Source organism: Rattus norvegicus, chromosome 17, assembly GCF_036323735.1.
Source record: "Rattus norvegicus strain BN/NHsdMcwi chromosome 17, GRCr8, whole genome shotgun sequence".
NCBI classification, from domain to species: Eukaryota; Metazoa; Chordata; class Mammalia; order Rodentia; family Muridae; genus Rattus; species Rattus norvegicus.
In genome coordinates, this window is record NC_086035.1 from 82317613 (window position 1) to 82336627 (window position 19015).

Consider the following 19015-nt stretch of genomic DNA (forward strand, 5'->3'; position numbering starts at 1 on the left):
ACCTTCTGGTTCATCGATAGGATCTTTACACTGAGCCCTCACGTGGTGAGCGTGGTAAGGTAGTATCTCTAACACATCACCTAACTCCCACCAGGCTCCACTGGTGTGATAATATCACGTCACAAAGTCAGGTTTCAGCATATGAATACAGCATAGGTCATCAGCGTCCTGCACACAGCATGGTTCTTAAGTGCCTTACAAAGACCATGATGGAAAAGATATTAGCTGCCTCTCACAGGTGTGCAGCACTGCTTTTGTTCTCATCTTTGGCATATGTATTGGCTACTCTTCTGCTGCTGTCACGAAACACCATGACCAAGGCAACTTACAAAAAAGGGAAAGCATTTAGTTGAACTTATGACTTCAGAGGGTTAGAGTTCATGATGGTGGAAGAAAGCATGAAGGCAAGAATGGCAGAGAGCTCATCTATCAAAGCACAAGTAGAAGGTAGAGAGGCACCCAGAATAAAGCAAGCCTTTGAAACCCCAAATCTCGTGCCTAGTAACTCTTCCTCCAATAGAGTTACAACTCCCAATCCTTACCAAACAGTTTTACCAATTGAGTCCACGTCTTCAAATATATGAACCTATGGGGGGCCAGTCTAATTCAAACCACAGTAGCTTAGCTCAATAAAATGAAGAAACCAAATATCAGCACATAATTTGTTATTTACACTTGGTCAAAGCAGTTTAAAAAGCAGGTCTGTTGGGTACTGCAGTGTATTCCCAGTTCTGCCTCATCTTCAAAGCAGAGTATAGTGGGACTGTTAATGAGGTGAGAAGGTTAGAGGACGAGGACGTGGGAAAGGTGCTTGGATGTGAAGGAACAAGACATTCCTGCTACTTTAGTTATATTACTCCTTCCTTTGGTTCTGTAGGCAAAACCATCAGCTTGTTGGCTGTTATGGTCCTGGTTGGAGATGGCCTGCACAATTTTGCCGATGGCCTAGTAATAGGCACAGCCTTCTCTTCTTCATTGGAGTCAGGAGTGACCACAACAATCGCTATTTTGTGTCATGAAATTCCACATGAAATGGGTAAGTGTTCCCATTTCTTGGGGGAGCCCTAGTCCATCCCCACCAGTAGTTTGCTTCAGTTCTTCTCCAGACTCATAATAAAAAATGGTAAATATCATTTTTCAGTCACTTCCCATCTATTTATTTATTTAAACAGTAAGCAAAACAAAAGAAAAGACATTCAACAGAAATGAAAACATGTACCCCGAGATAAAGTTCAAATACACCCTTTGTCTTCTTTTCCCAGGGTTCAGAATTATGCCTCAGGGATTCCAGCTGATTCAGTACAGAAGGGAGGCATTCAGAGAAGTCATTCTAAAGAACTTTGGCAAAGACTCCAAAATCTGCATGTTAAATATAGTAAACATGTTAAGAGGGAAACCATTGTGTTAAAAGATGGGTCTGTGAGATAACACATTTAAATGAAAATCAAAGCATAAATCAACATGATTAATATAGAATAATTAAAGCTAAGCATAAAATGGAAGCAACAGATATATGGTATCAGATATACATAAGATCTTTTTTGACTGTATAATTTAGTAACCTTGTATACCAACCCTGCTTCCTAGGAACCAAGACTAACTAAAATAAGGATTTCTAAAACAGACCTGGAGTTAGAAGAAGGGGATCTGTCTACATGAGTACTAGAGAGAGGCCTGCTAGCTACCTGGCTAGCTTTAATTGTCAAGTTGGCATAGCCTAGGGTCACCTAAGAAGGGTGTATACATTGAGTCATTGCCTAGATGAGATTGGTGGCCTGGGGGCATGTCTGTGAGGGATCATCTTCATTGTTCATTGATGGGCTAGGAGAGCCTAACCCATGGTGGACAGCATCATTCCCTGATCTGGAGGTGCTGACCTGCTTAAGAAAGCTAGCTAAGCATAAACGGGATTGAGCCAGCAATCAGTGTCCCTCCAAGGATTCGAGGTCTTGCTTGAGTTGCTGCCCTAACATCCTTTGATGATGCCTGGAAGTATAATACAAAATAAATCTTTTCCTCCCCTAAGATTTTGGTCAGAGTGTATAATCATAGCAAGAAGGAAGAAATTAGGAGAGGCTCATTCTGCTTTCAAGGTCAGGTTCATGTTGTCCCATAGGCAACTCCAACCCTCTTGTGTTCAATGTCCATTCCCTAAGGTCCAGTTACCAAGTTATTATTGACCCCCTGTAGCCAAGGTCTTTTCTGTGCGCATTAAAATTTAATTGGTGTGTATATCACACCTTATAGTCATGTGTTTAGCTGCTACACTAGTGGCCTGGTATTTGACTTTCAACCTCAAATCCCCTGCAGTAGAGCAGCATGTAGCAGGCCAGTGTGCTTGTATCAAGAGCTGTTACTGGAACCTGTTGTGCAATGGAATTAGGGAATGGAACCACACATGTTTCTTTAATTTCAGCTTCTATGGGATGATGGAGACTGAGACATAAACACTCTAGAGGAGGTAGAATGTCCATCTTTTGTCACAAAGGTATGGCAAAGTATGGTGTTCCCTGACCATGAAAGTAGAACATCATTTTCTAAAGAGAGATTCTTGTTTCTCTTATTAACTTTCTGAGGATTTAAAAATGTCTAATGAAGTAGTTTTCCTTTTTCCCTACAAACAGAACCCAATTAAGTAAGTCATAAAAACCTATAGAGTATCATGATTCTTGAGGCAAGGATCCAGGACAAAGGAACAACAGCAGCCAACTCAGAAACACCTGGGTAGAGGGTATCTTTGTTTTGCATTTATCTGATTTTGAAATGCCACAGAGTGTCAGAGCTTGGAGAACACGTCACAGACCTCTCTGCATGGCTTATATTTAGGCAGAGGTGTAGAACTTCTCCACTCTCGACTTCATCTGGGTGGTGAGCCCCAGAACTGTATGGTAGATGTGCTTAACTAACTGGTCATTCACCTTACTGTTCAAACCAGTTCCATTTGCTGGAATTAAAAGCAAGTAAGTAGTACATGAACTTATCAGAAGCATCTTCACATAAGTGATGGTGGTATTTTCTCACCCCACCCCAAACTCCAGGAGACTTTGCTGTGCTCTTAAGCTCTGGACTCTCCATCAGGACTGCCATCCTAATGAATTTCCTAAGTGCCCTGACAGCCTTCATAGGACTGTACATTGGTCTCTCGGTGTCTGCTGATCCACGTGTCCAAGACTGGATTTTAACAGTGACTGCTGGGATGTTCTTGTATTTATCCTTGGTGGGGATGGTAAGCATTATGGATTTTCTGTTTTGTTTTGCTGTCACCGGAAATGTGAAAACCAGGAGGAAAAAAATCAATTAAAATGGGAGAGCCAAAGGTATTATAAAATGTAGATAGAGAGAGTGTAGAAAAGTAAATACTGTGTGGAACCCAAAAAGGTAAGCTGGAACATAACTTAAGACTCAGAAAATACTGATGTTCTGACAGTCACGGAAGTAGAAGGCTGTAATCATAGCTTCAAACCTGGCAGCCAACTATGCTACTCCACTGTGTCTATACACACATCCTAGACTTGCAGCCAACTATGCTACTCCACTCTGTGTCTATACACACATCCTAGACTTGCAACCAACTATGCTACTCCACTCTGTGTCTATACACACATCCTAGACTTACAACCAACTATGCTACTCCACTCTGTGTCTATACACACATCCTAGACTTGCAACCAAGTATGCTACTCCAGCTCTGTGTATATACACACATCCTAGACTTACAACCAACTATGCTACTCCAGCTCTGTGTCTATACACACATCCTAGACTTGTAGCCAACTATGCTACTCCACTCTGTCTATGCACACATCCTAGACTTGCAGCTGAAAATGGAAGTTCTGTCAAACAGCCATTCTGCCTAAGCACAACAGTGTCAACAAAATTTGTCATTTAGATTGACAACCAACCACGGGTCTTACAAAATAGTTCATTTTTGAATATGGAAGGCCTGTCATTCTGGTGAAATAAGGAAGGTTATGACAGCCATTTGGCATCTAAATCGCAATGTATTTCTTAAGGAAATTCTTGCTAATAATAATGAAAACCTGCTCATTGATTTTCATTCTCTATAATCTTATTAAGAAAATTAGAACATGGTAAATTTTACCCACCTGTTCTGTCTCTTCTTTGTTGCTTTCTCTCTCTCTCTCTCTCTCTCTCTCTCTCTCTCTCTCTCTCTCTCTTTCTTTCCTTACTTACTTTCCTTCCTTCCTGTGACTCTCTTCTCCACAGGATAGGCCATTTTTCTTTAAAGTCACCCTCTGTTAGACTTTTTTGAATTTTAAACAGTTTTAGGATGGGGCTGGGATATACCTCAGTGAGTTACATACCTACCTGGCTCACATGCACGGAGCCCAGAGTTCATTCCCCTGCAGTATATAAGCCTGGTATGGTGATCCGCACTTGTAATTCCAGCACTTTGGAGATCGAGACAGAAGGATCAGGAGTTAAAAGTTCATCCGCGGCTATATAAAGAGTTTAAGGTCAGCCTAAGCAACAGGCCTTGTCTCAAAACAAAAGCAAAAGTCCTCAGAGTAAAAGCTAAATTATCACCCCTTCTTCTGAGTTAGAAGACAGCAAAGAAAACGGAAATGTGTGGACAAAAGCAAATTCTGTTATTCCCTGTATCCTGGAGAAGATCAAGCAAAATAAACAGTCTTGAAGGTGATTTGTGGAGCAGATCCTTAGGGATTGACTAATGGTGATGCAGTACCCGGTAATTTGCTCTCCAGGAAGTAAGTACAAAGAGTTGTTCCCTAAGAGAAAAAAAAATAAGAGAACAAGAAGTGGAGCTTCAACAGCCAGAGGACCAGAGTGTCCAAGAGGGCAGGTTTCAGAGCGGTTCCCATGGTGAGCGCCAGCTTTTGAACCCGGAGCTCCTGATCCCTGGCAGCTTTTCTTTTTTTTTTTTTCCGGAGCTGGGGACCGAACCCAGGGCCTTGCGCTTCCTAGGTAAGTGCTCTACCACTGAGCTAAATCCCCAGCCCCCCCTGGCAGCTTTTCTTAATCACGGGGAGTCAAGTGGATTAAGTCAACACCAGGCACACATTATGTTTACGAATGTTTCTAAATGTTGCTCGTCATGCTAACAAAACATCTTAATTTTGATAATGAAGCTAAAAGGACATCAAATTCTACCTCTAAGCTTTGCCTCCCAGCCTGAGGTCACTGATACTCCATGGTCCTTCTGAAGTAAGGAATCGGGATTTCTAACACGCCACCACTTCCTTTTAATTGAGGTGCGCTACCCATCATTCAGACGCCTTTGTCCATCTTCAAGTTCACTGCTGAGCCGCCTGCTTCAGCTTTTGACTCTTTGGTCCCTTCTGGGGCAGTTGCGGAAGGTCACGGTATTTTTTTGAAGTTTATTTTGTTTTCTAAGCTAGATTGGATTGCTCTTCAAGGTATGATCGATGTGTATGTACAGAGTTGATCCCCTTTCTTTGCTAGATTATATATATATATTTCCAAAATAGATGAGGAAGATTATTTGTCCCGTTTGTCATTTGGAAGCCTAAGTAATGTTACCATTTCCCCATCACTGTACCTGCTGTGTATCCTGTAAGGATAAGAGAAAAAGCAAGGCGGGCTGATACCCTAGGAGAGACCAGCTAGTATAAATTTTGACCCTACTGCAACTTGCCATTGGACAAAAATAAATAAATAAATAAATAAAAAAATAAAAAAAAAGTCAGCACCCTGGCAAGAAGACAGGAAAGAAAATCCTGTGAATTTCCTGGGGCTGCTTCTAAAATCCAGGTCCCTTGCTCTCACGGCCTTCAGAGTAAATTCTAAACAAATACAGATCTTTCACATAGTGGCGACTTTAACTGTTTCTGTACTCTGGGGCTGTGCCAAACAAAACAGTCTGTCATTTAGAAAGAGGAAAACATGGTTCAGAGACCGTAAAACAGCAAAGAAAATAAATGAAAGAAACTGAAGGGTAGAGGGACCATCTTGGGTAATGCAGTTTGCTAATCCTCTATGTTTATCGGGCTTGCCCTGAGGAGAGTTAATGTGAAAAGACCAGCTGCCTGTGCTGCCTGTTTGTTTGTTTCAAAGAAGTGAAACTCCTAAAGAGGAAGAACTGTGGGCAAGAAGGGGCCATTAGCCATGAGGTCAAGTTGGAAGGAAGTCTTCCCCAGGGAAAACTGCCAGCCTTCCTTCTCCCAAGTGGGGTGGCCTTATCCAAACCCATGAACTCCAAGTTGTCTTGAATCCTTTCTAAAAGGCATGAGGAATCACCCCAGCTCTGTATGGTCAGGGGAATCAATATACCGGGAAGAAGATCAGTGTCCCAACTGGATTTTCCTCAAAGCAAAGACATAGGAAAACACACATTCCCACAGCCTCACGTGTGTATATGTGCATGTGCGTGTGCGTGTGCGTGTGCATGTGCGTGTGTTGGAGGTCAGAGGTCAACCTCAGGTGTTATTCCTCAGAAAGAGCCCATCTTGATTTTGTGGCAGGGTCACTCCCTCAGAGTCGAGGCTCACTGATTAGGCTAAGTCTAGCTAGCAAGCCCCCAGGATCTATTTGCCTTTACCTCCTGGTTCTGGAATTACAAGTGCACGCCGCTGTACCTGGCTTTTTATATGGGGGCTAGGGATGAAACTTTGGTTCTAGGCGTAGATGCCAAGCACTTCACCATTGGAGTTATTCCCCTCAGCTTTAAAAGGGGTTAGTTATGCCCCTTTCTCCCATTGTCCAAAGATGTTCCTATAGACATTCTCTCTCCACAGTTTTGTGCTTGGGTGACAGAGATGTCTTCTTGGGGTGCCCAATGACATCAGGGACATGCCAGGACAAATGGAAGGAATGCAAGGAACTGTGCAAGACTAAATCTTGATCTTCTAGGGTCTTGGTGGGCTAAGAGATGGGGATGGGAGAGTACACAGTGACGTAAGTAAAAGCCATTAACAATTTCCCCATCTGTCACTCAGAAGTGTGAGTGCCCTCATTTTAATTTCAAGTTCCATCTACCCAAGGTTTCTTTCTGGAAATAGCCAGGCAAAATGCCCATGAGGACTTAACAAAAAGTTAGAAAATGTCCAATCCATTGCTGCTCTTGAGGTCCTATTTGCTATTTATCTTCTTAGATTCCAGAATACAAACTTGTTTCTCCTTACCTGTACATAGCCCATGGCCCAAATTGAATTTCCTTCCTGGTAGGCACAATCCAGTTGTCACTGAGAGGTCTGAGCCCTTGTCATTAACTTTCATGTTCCCATTAATAGCCTGCTCACTACTGCTGGATTCGGTTGCCCAAGGGACACTTTGGGGACTCTCCCAGTTCCCAGCTACCCTGGCTTCTTATTGTAATCAACAATGAGTGTGCCCATCACCATAGCAACTTTCTTTGTTGGTTGAACATCGAGTGGATTTCCCCAGATTCTCAAATTATAGTCATAGCTTCTAGTTCCTTGGGATCTGTTATGTCCTCTGCCTCTCTGTCTCTGGGAACAAGGTCTCTGGTCTGGTACCAACTAGGTTTTTAGGAACAGGAAGCACAAGCATAACAAGTGGAAAACTAGCCGTGTTGAGGTGTCAAGACTTTGTGATTTGTTGTTGCTGCTTCTGCTGTGATTTCTAGTCTTACCTTCTTTATACTTTGGATGTCGTTCTCTCTTTATCCTCACTTTATGAGGTAGAATGTTATATCTGTCATGAGGTTCAAAGCTTCCTTTCTAACATTAACATTTAAAGCTAGACATTTCCCTGTAAAGCGTCACTCACAGACCCCCTTGTAGTCTGTGTTTTCAGTATGTTCCTTTGAAGTGTTTTCTAATTTCTCATGTATTTTGTTTTCTTTTTTCTGATGCGTGCATAATATGGAAGTATATTGTCTGAGTAATACTTGAAATCTAAACGTCTTTCAGTTGCTGATTTAATTAAGTGGAACTGTAGAGCAGGTATGTTTTCTTATATTAGTGCACAGGTATGCACAGGTATGTCTTGAGACCTGTATACCACACGATCTATTTTGATCTATGTTAGTTGTTAGATATGCAGTTCTGAGAGCACCAGTTAAGTCAACTTGATTAATCGTAGGAGTCAAATTTTCAAATTAATTCCTGATTTCTCCCACTGGTCTAATGCTAAATTACCAGTGGTGTGAGTTTTCTTACTTCTTCTCTTAGTTCTGCCAATGTTGTTTCATGGGTCTGGGTTTCTGTCACTTGCTACACATATATTCAAATATTTCTTTTGTCAGTTTAGGCTGCTGTAAACACAACACCACAGTCTAAGTGGACCTTGCAACAGAAATGTACTTATCACAGTAGTACAGACTGGGAATTCCAGGGTCAAGGTTTTGGCCAACTGGGTTCCCGGTCAAAGCATTCTCGGTTTCAGACAGATGTTGTCTTGCTATGTCCTTGTGTGGGGATCCAGCTATGAGTAGGGATTTTAGAATTTCAATCTCTCATCTCTTACAGTGGTACTAATTCTACCATAATGCTCTCACACTCATGGCCTGATTTCTGATGTGGTTTGAAAATGACGTATGAGTGACAGGTTTATATATTAAATGCATAGCCCACAGCTGGTTGGATGATTTGTGAGTTACTAGAAATGTTAAGAGGTGAAGCACAGCTCTAGAAGTAGAGCACTGTCTTAGAATTCTCTAGAGTCACAGATGTTATGGAATACCTTTCTATATTAAGGTAATTTATTGGGACGACTTACAGTCTGCAGTCCAGTTAACCCAACAACGGGCAGCTGCGAGTGGGAGGTCCAGGAATCTAGTACTTTCTCAATTGTTTCAGCTGGTCTTCTGTAGAAGTGGGTTCCAACAGATGTGCTGGCAAGTAGGTGCAAGCAGTCAAAGAAGAGTGAATCTTCCTTCTTCCAATGTCCTTATGTGGGTCTCCAGCAGAAGGTGTGGCCCAGATTAAGGTGTGCACCACCATGCATAGATCTGGAGCTTGCTTTGTCCCGGGCTGACCTTGAACTCAAGAGATCTGCTTACCTCACTCCCCTAAGTTAAAGGCCTGTACTATCTTGTGTGGGCCTAAGCTATTCATGGCCAATATGCCTCAAGGTCTCCATGTCAAGATCCAGGTCAGAAGCCTGTATCTTCCAGCCTCAAGATCTGGATCACAGGTGTGCCCTCTGTTTCTGGATTGTAGTTCATTCTAGATATAGTCAAGTTGACAACCAGGAATAGCCATCACAGACACTAATGGTGTATCTTTGAAGACATATTTGGCCCCATCTGTTTGTTTATCTTCCTGTCTGCCTGCCTGTCTGTCTGTCTCTGTCTCCTCTGTCTTTCTCTCCCTCCCTTCTCCCTCCTTCCCCCTTTCTATGTGTACACATGTGTGTTCTCTTCATCATGAGGTGAAAAATCTCTATATGTTGCCCATCCCATGATTTTCTGCCTCAACATGGGCACAGAATTACAGATTCAAGTGTTCATGGGCCCCATCTCCCTTCTGTCTGCCTGTTTGCCTGCCTGCCTGTCTGTCTGTCTCTCTGTCTTTCTCTCTCCTTCCCTTTGTTCCCCTTCCCACTTTCAGTGTGTATACATGTGTGTTCTCTTCATCATGAGGTGAAAAATCTCCATCCATTGCTCACCCCATGATGTTCTGCCTTAACATGGGAATTACAGATCCAAGTGTCCATAGGCTCAACTCTTTCAAACTGTGAACTAAAGCAAACATTTCCTCTCTGTAAGTTGTCAGTGCAGGTTTTTTTTTTTTTTTTGTTATATCCAAAGAAAAGCATCTGGTAGGCTTCTCAGGACCTTATTTTCAAAGGTTTCTGCAATAGGAACTAGGGTTTTCATGGGCAAGGTCTGGGAAACCACACCTGTACCACCTAGAGCACAGCTGCTGTGTCTTCCTGGTGAATGACACTTCCACCGTCTCCATCTGAGAAAAGATCCTCGCCTTGGTGTCTATTGTCTTCTTAACTGTCGCTGGGCTGTCCTTTCTCATTTGTACCTTCCGCTCTCATTTTGAGAACTAAGTGGTATCGCTCAGATAGAGTACTTGAAGAAGGATGTAGCAGAAATGTCTGCCATAACCAGCAATCTCTATTGTCCATTCACCTTGCTTGTTCAAGTTCTACAAATCACTAAAAAATTGTCTCTTGATGATTTAATAGATGTATATAATATATAAGAGTTTCATATATATGCATATATATGGAAGTTTTAATTCATATATAATATATAATTTCATACACATCTATAATATATGATACATATATTCTATACACATATAACTATATTAGTCAGTATTCTCTAGAGTAATAGAATTTATAGAATGAATCTATCATATCTGTCCAGAATAATTCTCTCTCTCTCTCTCTCTCTATATATATATATATATATATATATATATATATATATATATATATATATATATATATACTGAAGCCTGAAGAAGACTCTAATGGTAATGAAGGAATAGATTTGCCCACAAAAGCTAGCAGGAAAGGAGTAAAAGCTTCTTTCCCCCATGTTCTTTATGTAGGCTGCCACAAGGAAATGTGGTCTAGATTAAAGATGGATCTTCCCACATCAAAGATCTGGATTAAAGGTGTATTTCCCACCTCAAAAGAGCTATATAGAAGTGTGTCTTCCCACTTCAAAGATTTAATAACAATCTTTAAAAAAATCCCTCAAATGGGTACCCAGCCATTTGGGTTTTAGCTAATTCCAAATGTAGTCAAGTGGACAACCAAGAGTAGCCACCAAAATAGCATTTGACAACTTTATACATATATATTTGCTATTTTATATATGGTTATAATATGACAATGTTATATGTTTATATATATTTTCTTTTTTTATTATTATTAACTTGAGTATTTCTTATATACATTTTGAGTATTATTCCCTTTCCCGGTTTCCGGGCAAACATCCCCCTCCCCCTCCCTTCCTTATGGGTGTTCCCCTCCCCACCCTCTCCCCATTGCCGCCCTCCCCCCAACAGTCTACTTCACAGGGGGTTCAGTCTTAGCAGGACCCAGGGCTTCCCCTTCCACTGGTGCTCTTACTAGGATATTCATTGCTACCTATGAGGTCAGAGTCCAGGGTCAGTCCATGTATAGTCTTTAGGTAGTGGCTTAGTCCCTGGAAGCTCTGGTTGCTTGGCATTGTTGTACATATGGGGTCTCGAGCCCCTTCAAGCTCTTCCAGTTCTTTCTCTGATTCCTTCAACGGGGGTTCTATTCTCAGTTCAGTGGTATGCTGCTGGTATTCGCCTCTGTATTTGCTGTATTCTGGCTGTGTCTCTCAGGAGCGATCTACATCCGGCTCCTGTCGGTCTGCACTTCTTTGCTTCATCCATCTTGTCTAATTGGGTGGCTGTATATGTATGGGCCACATGTGGGGCAGGCTCTGAATGGGTGTTCCTTCAGTCTCTGTTTTAATCTTTGCCTCTCTCTTCCCTGCCAAGGGTATTCTTGTTCCCCTTTTAAAGAAGGAGTGAAGCATTCACGTTTTGATCATCCGTCTTGAGTTTCATTTGTTCTAGGCATCTAGGGTAATTCAAGCATTTGGGCTAATAGCCACTTATCAATGAGTGCATACCATGTGTGTTTTTCTGTGATTGGGTTAGCTCACTCAGGATGATGTTTTCCAGTCCCAACCATTTGCCTACGAATTTCATAAAGTCGTTGTTTTTGATAGCTGAGTAATATTCCATTGTGTAGATGTACCACATTTTCTGTATCCATTCCTCTGTTGAAGGGCATCTGGGTTCTTTCCAGCTTCTGGCTATTATAAATAAGGCTGCAATGAACATAGTGGAGCACGTGTCTTTTTTATATGTTGGGGCATCTTTTGGGTATATGCCCAAGAGAGGTATAGCTGGATCCTCAGGCAGTTCAATGTCCAATTTTCTGAGGATCCTCCAGACTGATTTCCAGAATGGTTGTACCAGTCTGCAACCCCACCAAAAATGGAGGAGTGTTCCTCTTTCTCCGCATCCTCGCCAGCATCTGCTGTCACCTGAGTTTTCGATCTTAGCCATTCTCACTGGTGTGAGGTGAAATCTCAGGGTTGTTTTGATTTGCATTTCCCTTATGACTAAAGATGTTGAACATATCTTTAGGTGTTTCTCAGCCATTCGGCATTCCTCAGCTGTGAATTCTTTGTTTAGCTCTGAGCCCCATTTTTTAATAGGGTTATTTGTTTCCCTGCGGTCTAACTTCTTGAGTTCTTTTTATATTTTGGATATAAAGCCTCTATCTGTTGTAGGATTGGTAAAGATCTTTTCCCAATCTGTTGGTTGCCGTTTTGTCCTAACCACAGTGTCCTTTGCCTTACAGAAGCTTTGCAGTTTTATGAGATCCCATTTGTCGATTCTTGATCTTAGAGCGTAAGCCATTGGTGTTTTGTTCAGGAAATTTTTTCCAGTGCCCATGTGTTCCAGATGCTTCCCTACTTTTTCTTCTATTAGTTTGAGTGTGTCTGGTTTGATGTGGAGGTCCTTGATCCACTTGGACTTAAGCTTTGTACAGGGTGATAAGCATGGATCGATCTGCATTCTTCTACATGTTGACCTCCAGTTGAACCAGCACCATTTGCTGAAAATGCTATCTTTTTTCCATTGGATGGTTTTGGCTCCTTTGTCAAAAATCAAGTGACCATAGGTATGTGGGTTCATTTCTGGGTCTTCAATTCTGTTCCATTGGTCTATCTGTCTGTCTCTGTACCAATACCATGCAGTTTTTATCACTATTGCTCTGTAATACTGCTTGAGTTCAGGGATAGTGATTCCCCCTGAAGTCCTTTTATTGTTGAGGATAGCTTTAGCTATCGTGGGTTTTTTGTTATTCCAGATGAATTTGCAAATTGTTCTGTCTAACTCTTTGAAGAATTGGATTGGTATTTTGATGGGGATTGCATTGAATCTGTAGATTGCTTTTGGTAAAATGGCCATTTTTACTATATTAATCCTGCCAATCCATGAGCATGGGAGATCTTTCCATCTTCTGAGGTCTTCTTCAATTTCCTTCTTCAGTGTCTTGAAGTTCTTATTGTACAGATCTTTTACTTGCTTGGTTAAAGTCACACCGAGGTACTTTATATTATTTGGGTCTATTATGAAGGGTGTCGTTTCCCTAATTTCTTTCTCGGCTTGTTTCTCTTTTGTATAGAGGAAGGCAACTGATTTATTTGAGTTAATTTTATACCCAGCCACTTTGCTGAAGTTGTTTATCAGCTTTAGTAGTTCTCTGGTGGAACTTTTGGGATCACTTAAATATACTATCATATCATCTGCAAATAGTGATATTTTGACTTCTTCTTTTCCGATCTGTATCCCCTTGACCTCCTTTTGTTGTCTGATTGCTCTGGCTAGAACTTCAAGAAGTATATTGAATAAGTAGGGAGAGAGTGGGCAGCCTTGTCTAGTCCCTGATTTTAGTGGGATTGCTTCAAGTTTCTCTCCATTTAGTTTAATGTTAGCAACTGGTTTGCTGTATATGGCTTTTACTATGTTTAGGTATGGGCCTTGAATTCCTATTCTTTCCAGGACTTTTATCATGAAGGGGTGTTGAATTTTGTCAAATGCTTTCTCAGCATCTAATGAAATGATCATGTGGTTTTGTTCTTTCAGTTTGTTTATATAATGGATCACGTTGATGGTTTTCCGTATATTAAACCATCCCTGCATGCCTGGGATGAAGCCTACTTGATCATGGTGGATGATTGTTTTGATGTGCTCTTGGATTCGGTTTGCCAGAATTTTATTGAGTATTTTTGCGTCGATATTCATAAGGGAAATTGGTCTGAAGTTCTCTTTCTTTGTTGGGTCTTTGTGTGGTTTAGGTATAAGAGTAATTGTGGCTTCATAGAAGGAATTCAGGAGTGATCCATCTGTTTCAATTTTGTGGAATAGTTTGGATAATATTGGTATGAGGTCTTCTATGAAGGTTTGATAGAATTCTGCACTAAACCCGTCTGGACCTGGGCTCTTTTTGGTTGGGAGACCTTTAATGACTGCTTCTATTTCCTTAGGAGTTATGGGGTTGTTTAACTGGTTTATCTGTTCCTGATTTAACTTCGGTACCTGGTATCTGTCTAGGAAATTGTCCATTTCCTGCAGATTTTCAAGTTTTGTTGAATATAGGTTTTTATAGTAAGATCTGATGATTTTTTGAATTTCCTCTGAATCTGTAGTTATGTCTCCCTTTTCATTTCTGATTTTGTTAATTTGGACACACTCTCTGTGTCCTCTCATTAGTCTGGCTAAGGGTTTATCTATCTTGTTGATTTTCTCAAAGAACCAGCTTTTGGTTCTGTTGATTCTTTCTATGGTCCTTTTTGTTTCTACTCGGTTGATTTCAGCTCTGAGTTTGATTATTTCCTGCCTTCTACTCCTCCTGGGTGTATTTGCTTCTTTTTGTTCTAGAGCTTTTAGGTGTGCTGTCAAGCTGCTGACATATGCTCTTTCCTGTTTCTTTCTGCAGGCACTCAGCGCTATGAGTTTTCCTCTTAGCACAGCTTTCATTGTGTCCCATAAGTTTGGGTATGTTGTACCTTCATTTTCATTAAATTCTAAAAAGTTTTTAATTTCTTTCCTTATTTCTTCCTTGACCAGATTATCATTGAGTAGAGCATTGTTCAATTTCCACGTGTATGTCGGCATTCTTCCCTTATTGTTATTGAAGACCAGTTTTAGGCCATGCTAGTCCGATAGCGCGCATGGGATTATTTCTATCTTTCTGTACCTGTTGAGGCCCGTTTTTTGACCAATTATATGGTCAATTTTGGAGAAAGTACCATGAGGAGCTGAGAAGAAGGTATATCCTTTTACTTTAGGATAGAATGTTCTATAAATATCCGTTAAGTCCATTTGGCTCATGACTTCTCTTAGTCTGTCTACGTCTCTGTTTAATTTCTGTTTCCATGATCTGTCCATTGATGAGAGTGGGGTGTTGAAATCTCCCACTATTATTGTGTGAGGTGCAATGTGTGTTTTGAGCTTTAGTAAGGTTTCTTTTACGTATGTAGGTGCCCTTGTATTTGGGGCATAGATATTTAGGATTGAGAGTTCATCTTGGTGGATTTTTCCTTTGATGAATATGAAGTGTCCTTCCTTATCTTTTTTGATGACTTTTAGTTGAAAATTGATTTTATTTGATATTAGAATGGCTACTCCAGCTTGCTTCTTCTGACCATTTTCTTGGAAAGTTGTTTTCCAGCCTTTCACTCTGAGGTAGTGTCTGTCTTTGTCTCTGAGGTGTGTTTCCTATAGGCAGCAGAATGCAGGGTCCTCGTTGCATATCCAGTTTGTTAATCTATGTCTTTCTCTTGGGGAGTTGAGGCTATTGATGTTGAGAGATATTAAGGAATAGTGATTATTGCTTCCTGTTATATTCATATTTGGATGTGAGGTTATGTTTGTGTGCTTTTCTTCTCTTTGGTTTGTTGCCAAGACGATTAGTTTCTTGCTTCTTCTAGGGTATAGCTTGCCTCCTTATGTTGGGCTTTACCATTTATTATCCTTTGTAGTGCTGGATTTGTAGAAAGATATTGTGTAAATTTGGTTTTGTCATGGAATATCTTGGTTTCTCCATCTATGTTAATTGAGAGTTTTGCAAGATACAGTAACCTGGGCTGGCATTTGTGTTCTCTTAGGGTCTGTATGACATCAGTCCAGGATCTTCTGGCCTTCATAGTTTCTGGCGAGAAGTCTGGTGTGATTCTGATAGGTCTGCCTTTATATGTTACTTGACCTTTTTCCCTTACTGCTTTTAATATTCTTTCTTTATTTTGTGCGTTTGGTGTTTTGACTATTACGTGACGGGAGGTGTTTCTTTTCTGGTCCAATCTATCTGGAGTTCTGTAGGCTTCTTGTATGCCTATGGGTATCTCTTTTTTTAGGTTAGGGAAGTTTTCTTCTATGATTTTGTTGAAGATATTTACTGGTCCTTTCAGCCGGGAGTCTTCACTCTCTTCTATACCTATCATCCTTAGGTTTGATCTTCTCATTGAGTCCTGGATTTCCTGTATGTTTTGGACCAGTACCTTTTTCCGCTTTACATTATCTTTGACAGTTGAGTCAATGATTTCTATGGAATCTTCTGCTCCTGAGATTCTCTCTTCCATCTCTTGTATTCTGTTGGTGAAGCTTGTATCTATAGCTCCTTGTCTCTTCTTTTGGTTTTCTAAATCCAGGGTTGTTTCCATGTGTTCTTTCTTGATTGCTTCTATTTCCATTTTTAATTCTTTCAACTGTTTGATTGTGTTTTCCTGGAATTCTTTCAGGGATTTTTGTGTCTCCTCTCTATGGGCTTCTACTTGTTTATTTATTTTTCCTGGAATTCTTTCAGGCATTTTTGCGATTCCTCTCTGTAGGCTTCTACTTGTTTATTAGTGTTTTCCTGTGTTTCTCTAAGGGAGTTCTTCACGTCTTTCTTGAAGTCCTCCAGCATCATGATCAAATATGATTTTGAAACTAGATCTTGCTTTTCTGGTGTGTTTGGATATTCCATGTTTGTTTTGATGGGAGCATTGGGCTCCGATGGTGCCATGTAGTCTTGGTTTCTGATGCTTGGGTTCCTGTGCTTGCCTCTCGCCATCAGATTATCTCTAGTGTTACTTTGTTCTGCTATTTCTGACAGTGGCTAGACTGTCCTATAAGCCTGTGTGTCAGGAGTGCTGTAGACCTGTTTTCCTGTTTTCTTTCAGCCTGTTATGGGGACAGAGTGTTCTGCTTTTGGGCGTGTAGTTTTTCCTCTCTAGAGGTCTTCAGCTGTTCCTGTGGGCCTGTGTCTTGAGTTCACCAGGCAGGTCACTTGCAGCAGAAAAGTTGGTCTTACCTGTGGTCCCGAGGCTCAAGTTCACTCACAGGGTGCTGCCCACGAGCTCTCTGCGGTGGCAACAACCAGGAAGATCTGCGCCGCAGTTTCCGGGAGCTTCAGTGCACCAGGGTTCCAGATGGCGTTTGGTGTTTTCCTCTGGAATCAGTAATGTGTGCAGAGTGCAGTCTCTTCTGGTTTCCCAGGCGTGTCTGCCTCTCTGAAGCTTTAGCTCTCCCTCCCACGGGATTTGGGTGCAGACAACTGTTTATCCGGTAGATCCCTTCAGGTTCTGGCGGTGTCTCAGGTGCAGGGGTCCTGCCGCTCCTGGGCCCTCCCCCATGGGAACCCAGAGGCCTTATACAGTTTCCTCTTGGGCCAGGGATGTGGGCAGGGGTGGGCAGTGTTGGTGGTCTCTTCCGCTCTGCAGCCTCAGGAGTGCCCACCTGACCAGGCGGTGAGGTCTCTCTCTCACGGGGTCTGCATATGTTTATATATATATTATACTATAGTTATGCTCATCTTTTTACTCTCTTATCTTTCTCCTGCCTGCACTGCCGTCCTTCCACTCAGTCTCCATCCCATTTTCATGTCTTTCTGTTTTATTTTCTCTTCATGACCCATTACTTTTAATCAGGACCCCTCATGCAGGCATTGTTATTAAGTTGTCTACTGGAGGATGAGTAACTCATTGGAGCTTATAACCTGAAGACAATGGTTTCCTCTCTTCAAAAATTTTGAATAGTCATTCGGTTCCTTGGGTGGTATGGGGTCCCATAAGACCTTCCCCCATCTGTGGATAGCAGTTTACTGGCTTTGTTTTCTGAGTGCTGTATGTGGGTATCCACAGCTATTGTGAGTTTGTGAGAGCCACAGCATGTCATGCCAATAAATTAGCATTTTATGCCTCATTTCTATCATGGAGTTCTTCCATTATTTATACCCTTTCTTCTTAATGTTTCCTGAAACATGGAGGAGGGACATGGGTGTCCCATTTAATCATGAGCATTCAACCGTGACTAGTTCTCAGCACCTTAAGCAGACATGACTCTTTGAATTAGATGCTGTTTGCTGCAAAGGGAAACTGGTTTTTAAAAAATTAGTGTGTAGGATAGCACTAGCCTTGGTATAAATGAAAATATTTAGTGGCAATTTGACAATAGCCAACAATAGTAACAGGTTCACTTCTAGTACTTATATGTCCTCCCAGCTATGGGCTGGCTTTGTGATAAAGTCTTTGGCACTAGGTATGAACTCCCTCCCTCTTATGGAGTAGGCCTCAGATCTAATTAGAAATCAGTTGGTTTCCCCTGTAACAATCATGACATTATTACACTAGCAAGCATCTGTTGCTGTGCAAGTTGATATTGTAGCATGCGAGGGCTAAAGTTGGGAAAGACCATCACTAACTCTCCTTCCCCAGGTGCCCACATAGCAACTTCTGTCACAACAAAAGCTAGCCACCAGGGAGCAAGCTTCCAGTTCAGTTCTAGCCAGGATTTCTTTTATTCTGTAGCCAAAATAAGTGATATGTTCAGCATCAGGCTCTAAACATTCAGTTCTGGTGGACAACTAATGACAGTAACCATAACCCATTCAATTTATTGTGGACAGGGAGTTCTGGGACCATCCTGGCCAACTACTCCTAGGGTAGGGCTCCATATCTGGCACTTGGATTTTTATTTAATAAACCATGGTTTCTGGGATCAGTACTACCCATTCGTGCATGCCTTTCAAAAAGTACTTTGCCAATATTTTTCAATTAGCTTATAAGGTAATGAGTTTCCATATGGCTTCTTCATTCATATATATATATATATATATATATATATATATATATATATATATACCCTTAGTTTCACGAAACTACCTTCTGCACTCCATATTCTTTCCATTTCTGTCTACACATTTCCATCCTCAGTATTCCTTCCTACTGTTTTCATAGTATATTTGCTCCAAACCTTAATTATAACCAGATCTTTTAGTTTGATGTTTTATTCATAGTCTCCTGTTTGCTACAAATATTTTATGAGAAATAATCTTTGTACATACAACATTCTACCGAAGTTATATACATATAACTCCCCCTAATCTAGAAGGTTCTGTGACCATATTATCTAAGGTCAAAAAGGACTTGGAGATGTCACGAAGGTTTAGGTGTTTGCGAATGAGTCTTGACAATAGAAAGCCTAGACCAGACTGTGATTAGGGAGGGAAAGCTAAAATGATAAAATGAAGGTCTGAGCTATATAGCATTGTG

General features: G+C 41.2%; 1 protein-coding gene across 7 annotated transcripts in view; it reads left to right on the plus strand.

The window, feature by feature from the left end:
• The window catches only part of Slc39a12 (solute carrier family 39 member 12), an 86672-nt gene that overhangs the window by 55310 nt on the left and 12347 nt on the right, over positions 1 to 19015 (plus strand). For 5 of the 7 annotated variants that reach the window (XM_039095560.2, XM_017600498.3, XM_039095559.2 and 2 more), the window contains 2 exon segments: positions 878 to 1036; positions 3039 to 3226. In XM_039095560.2, coding sequence (XP_038951488.2) covers positions 878 to 1036; positions 3039 to 3226 — 347 coding nt within the window. 7 annotated transcript variants of the gene reach the window in all.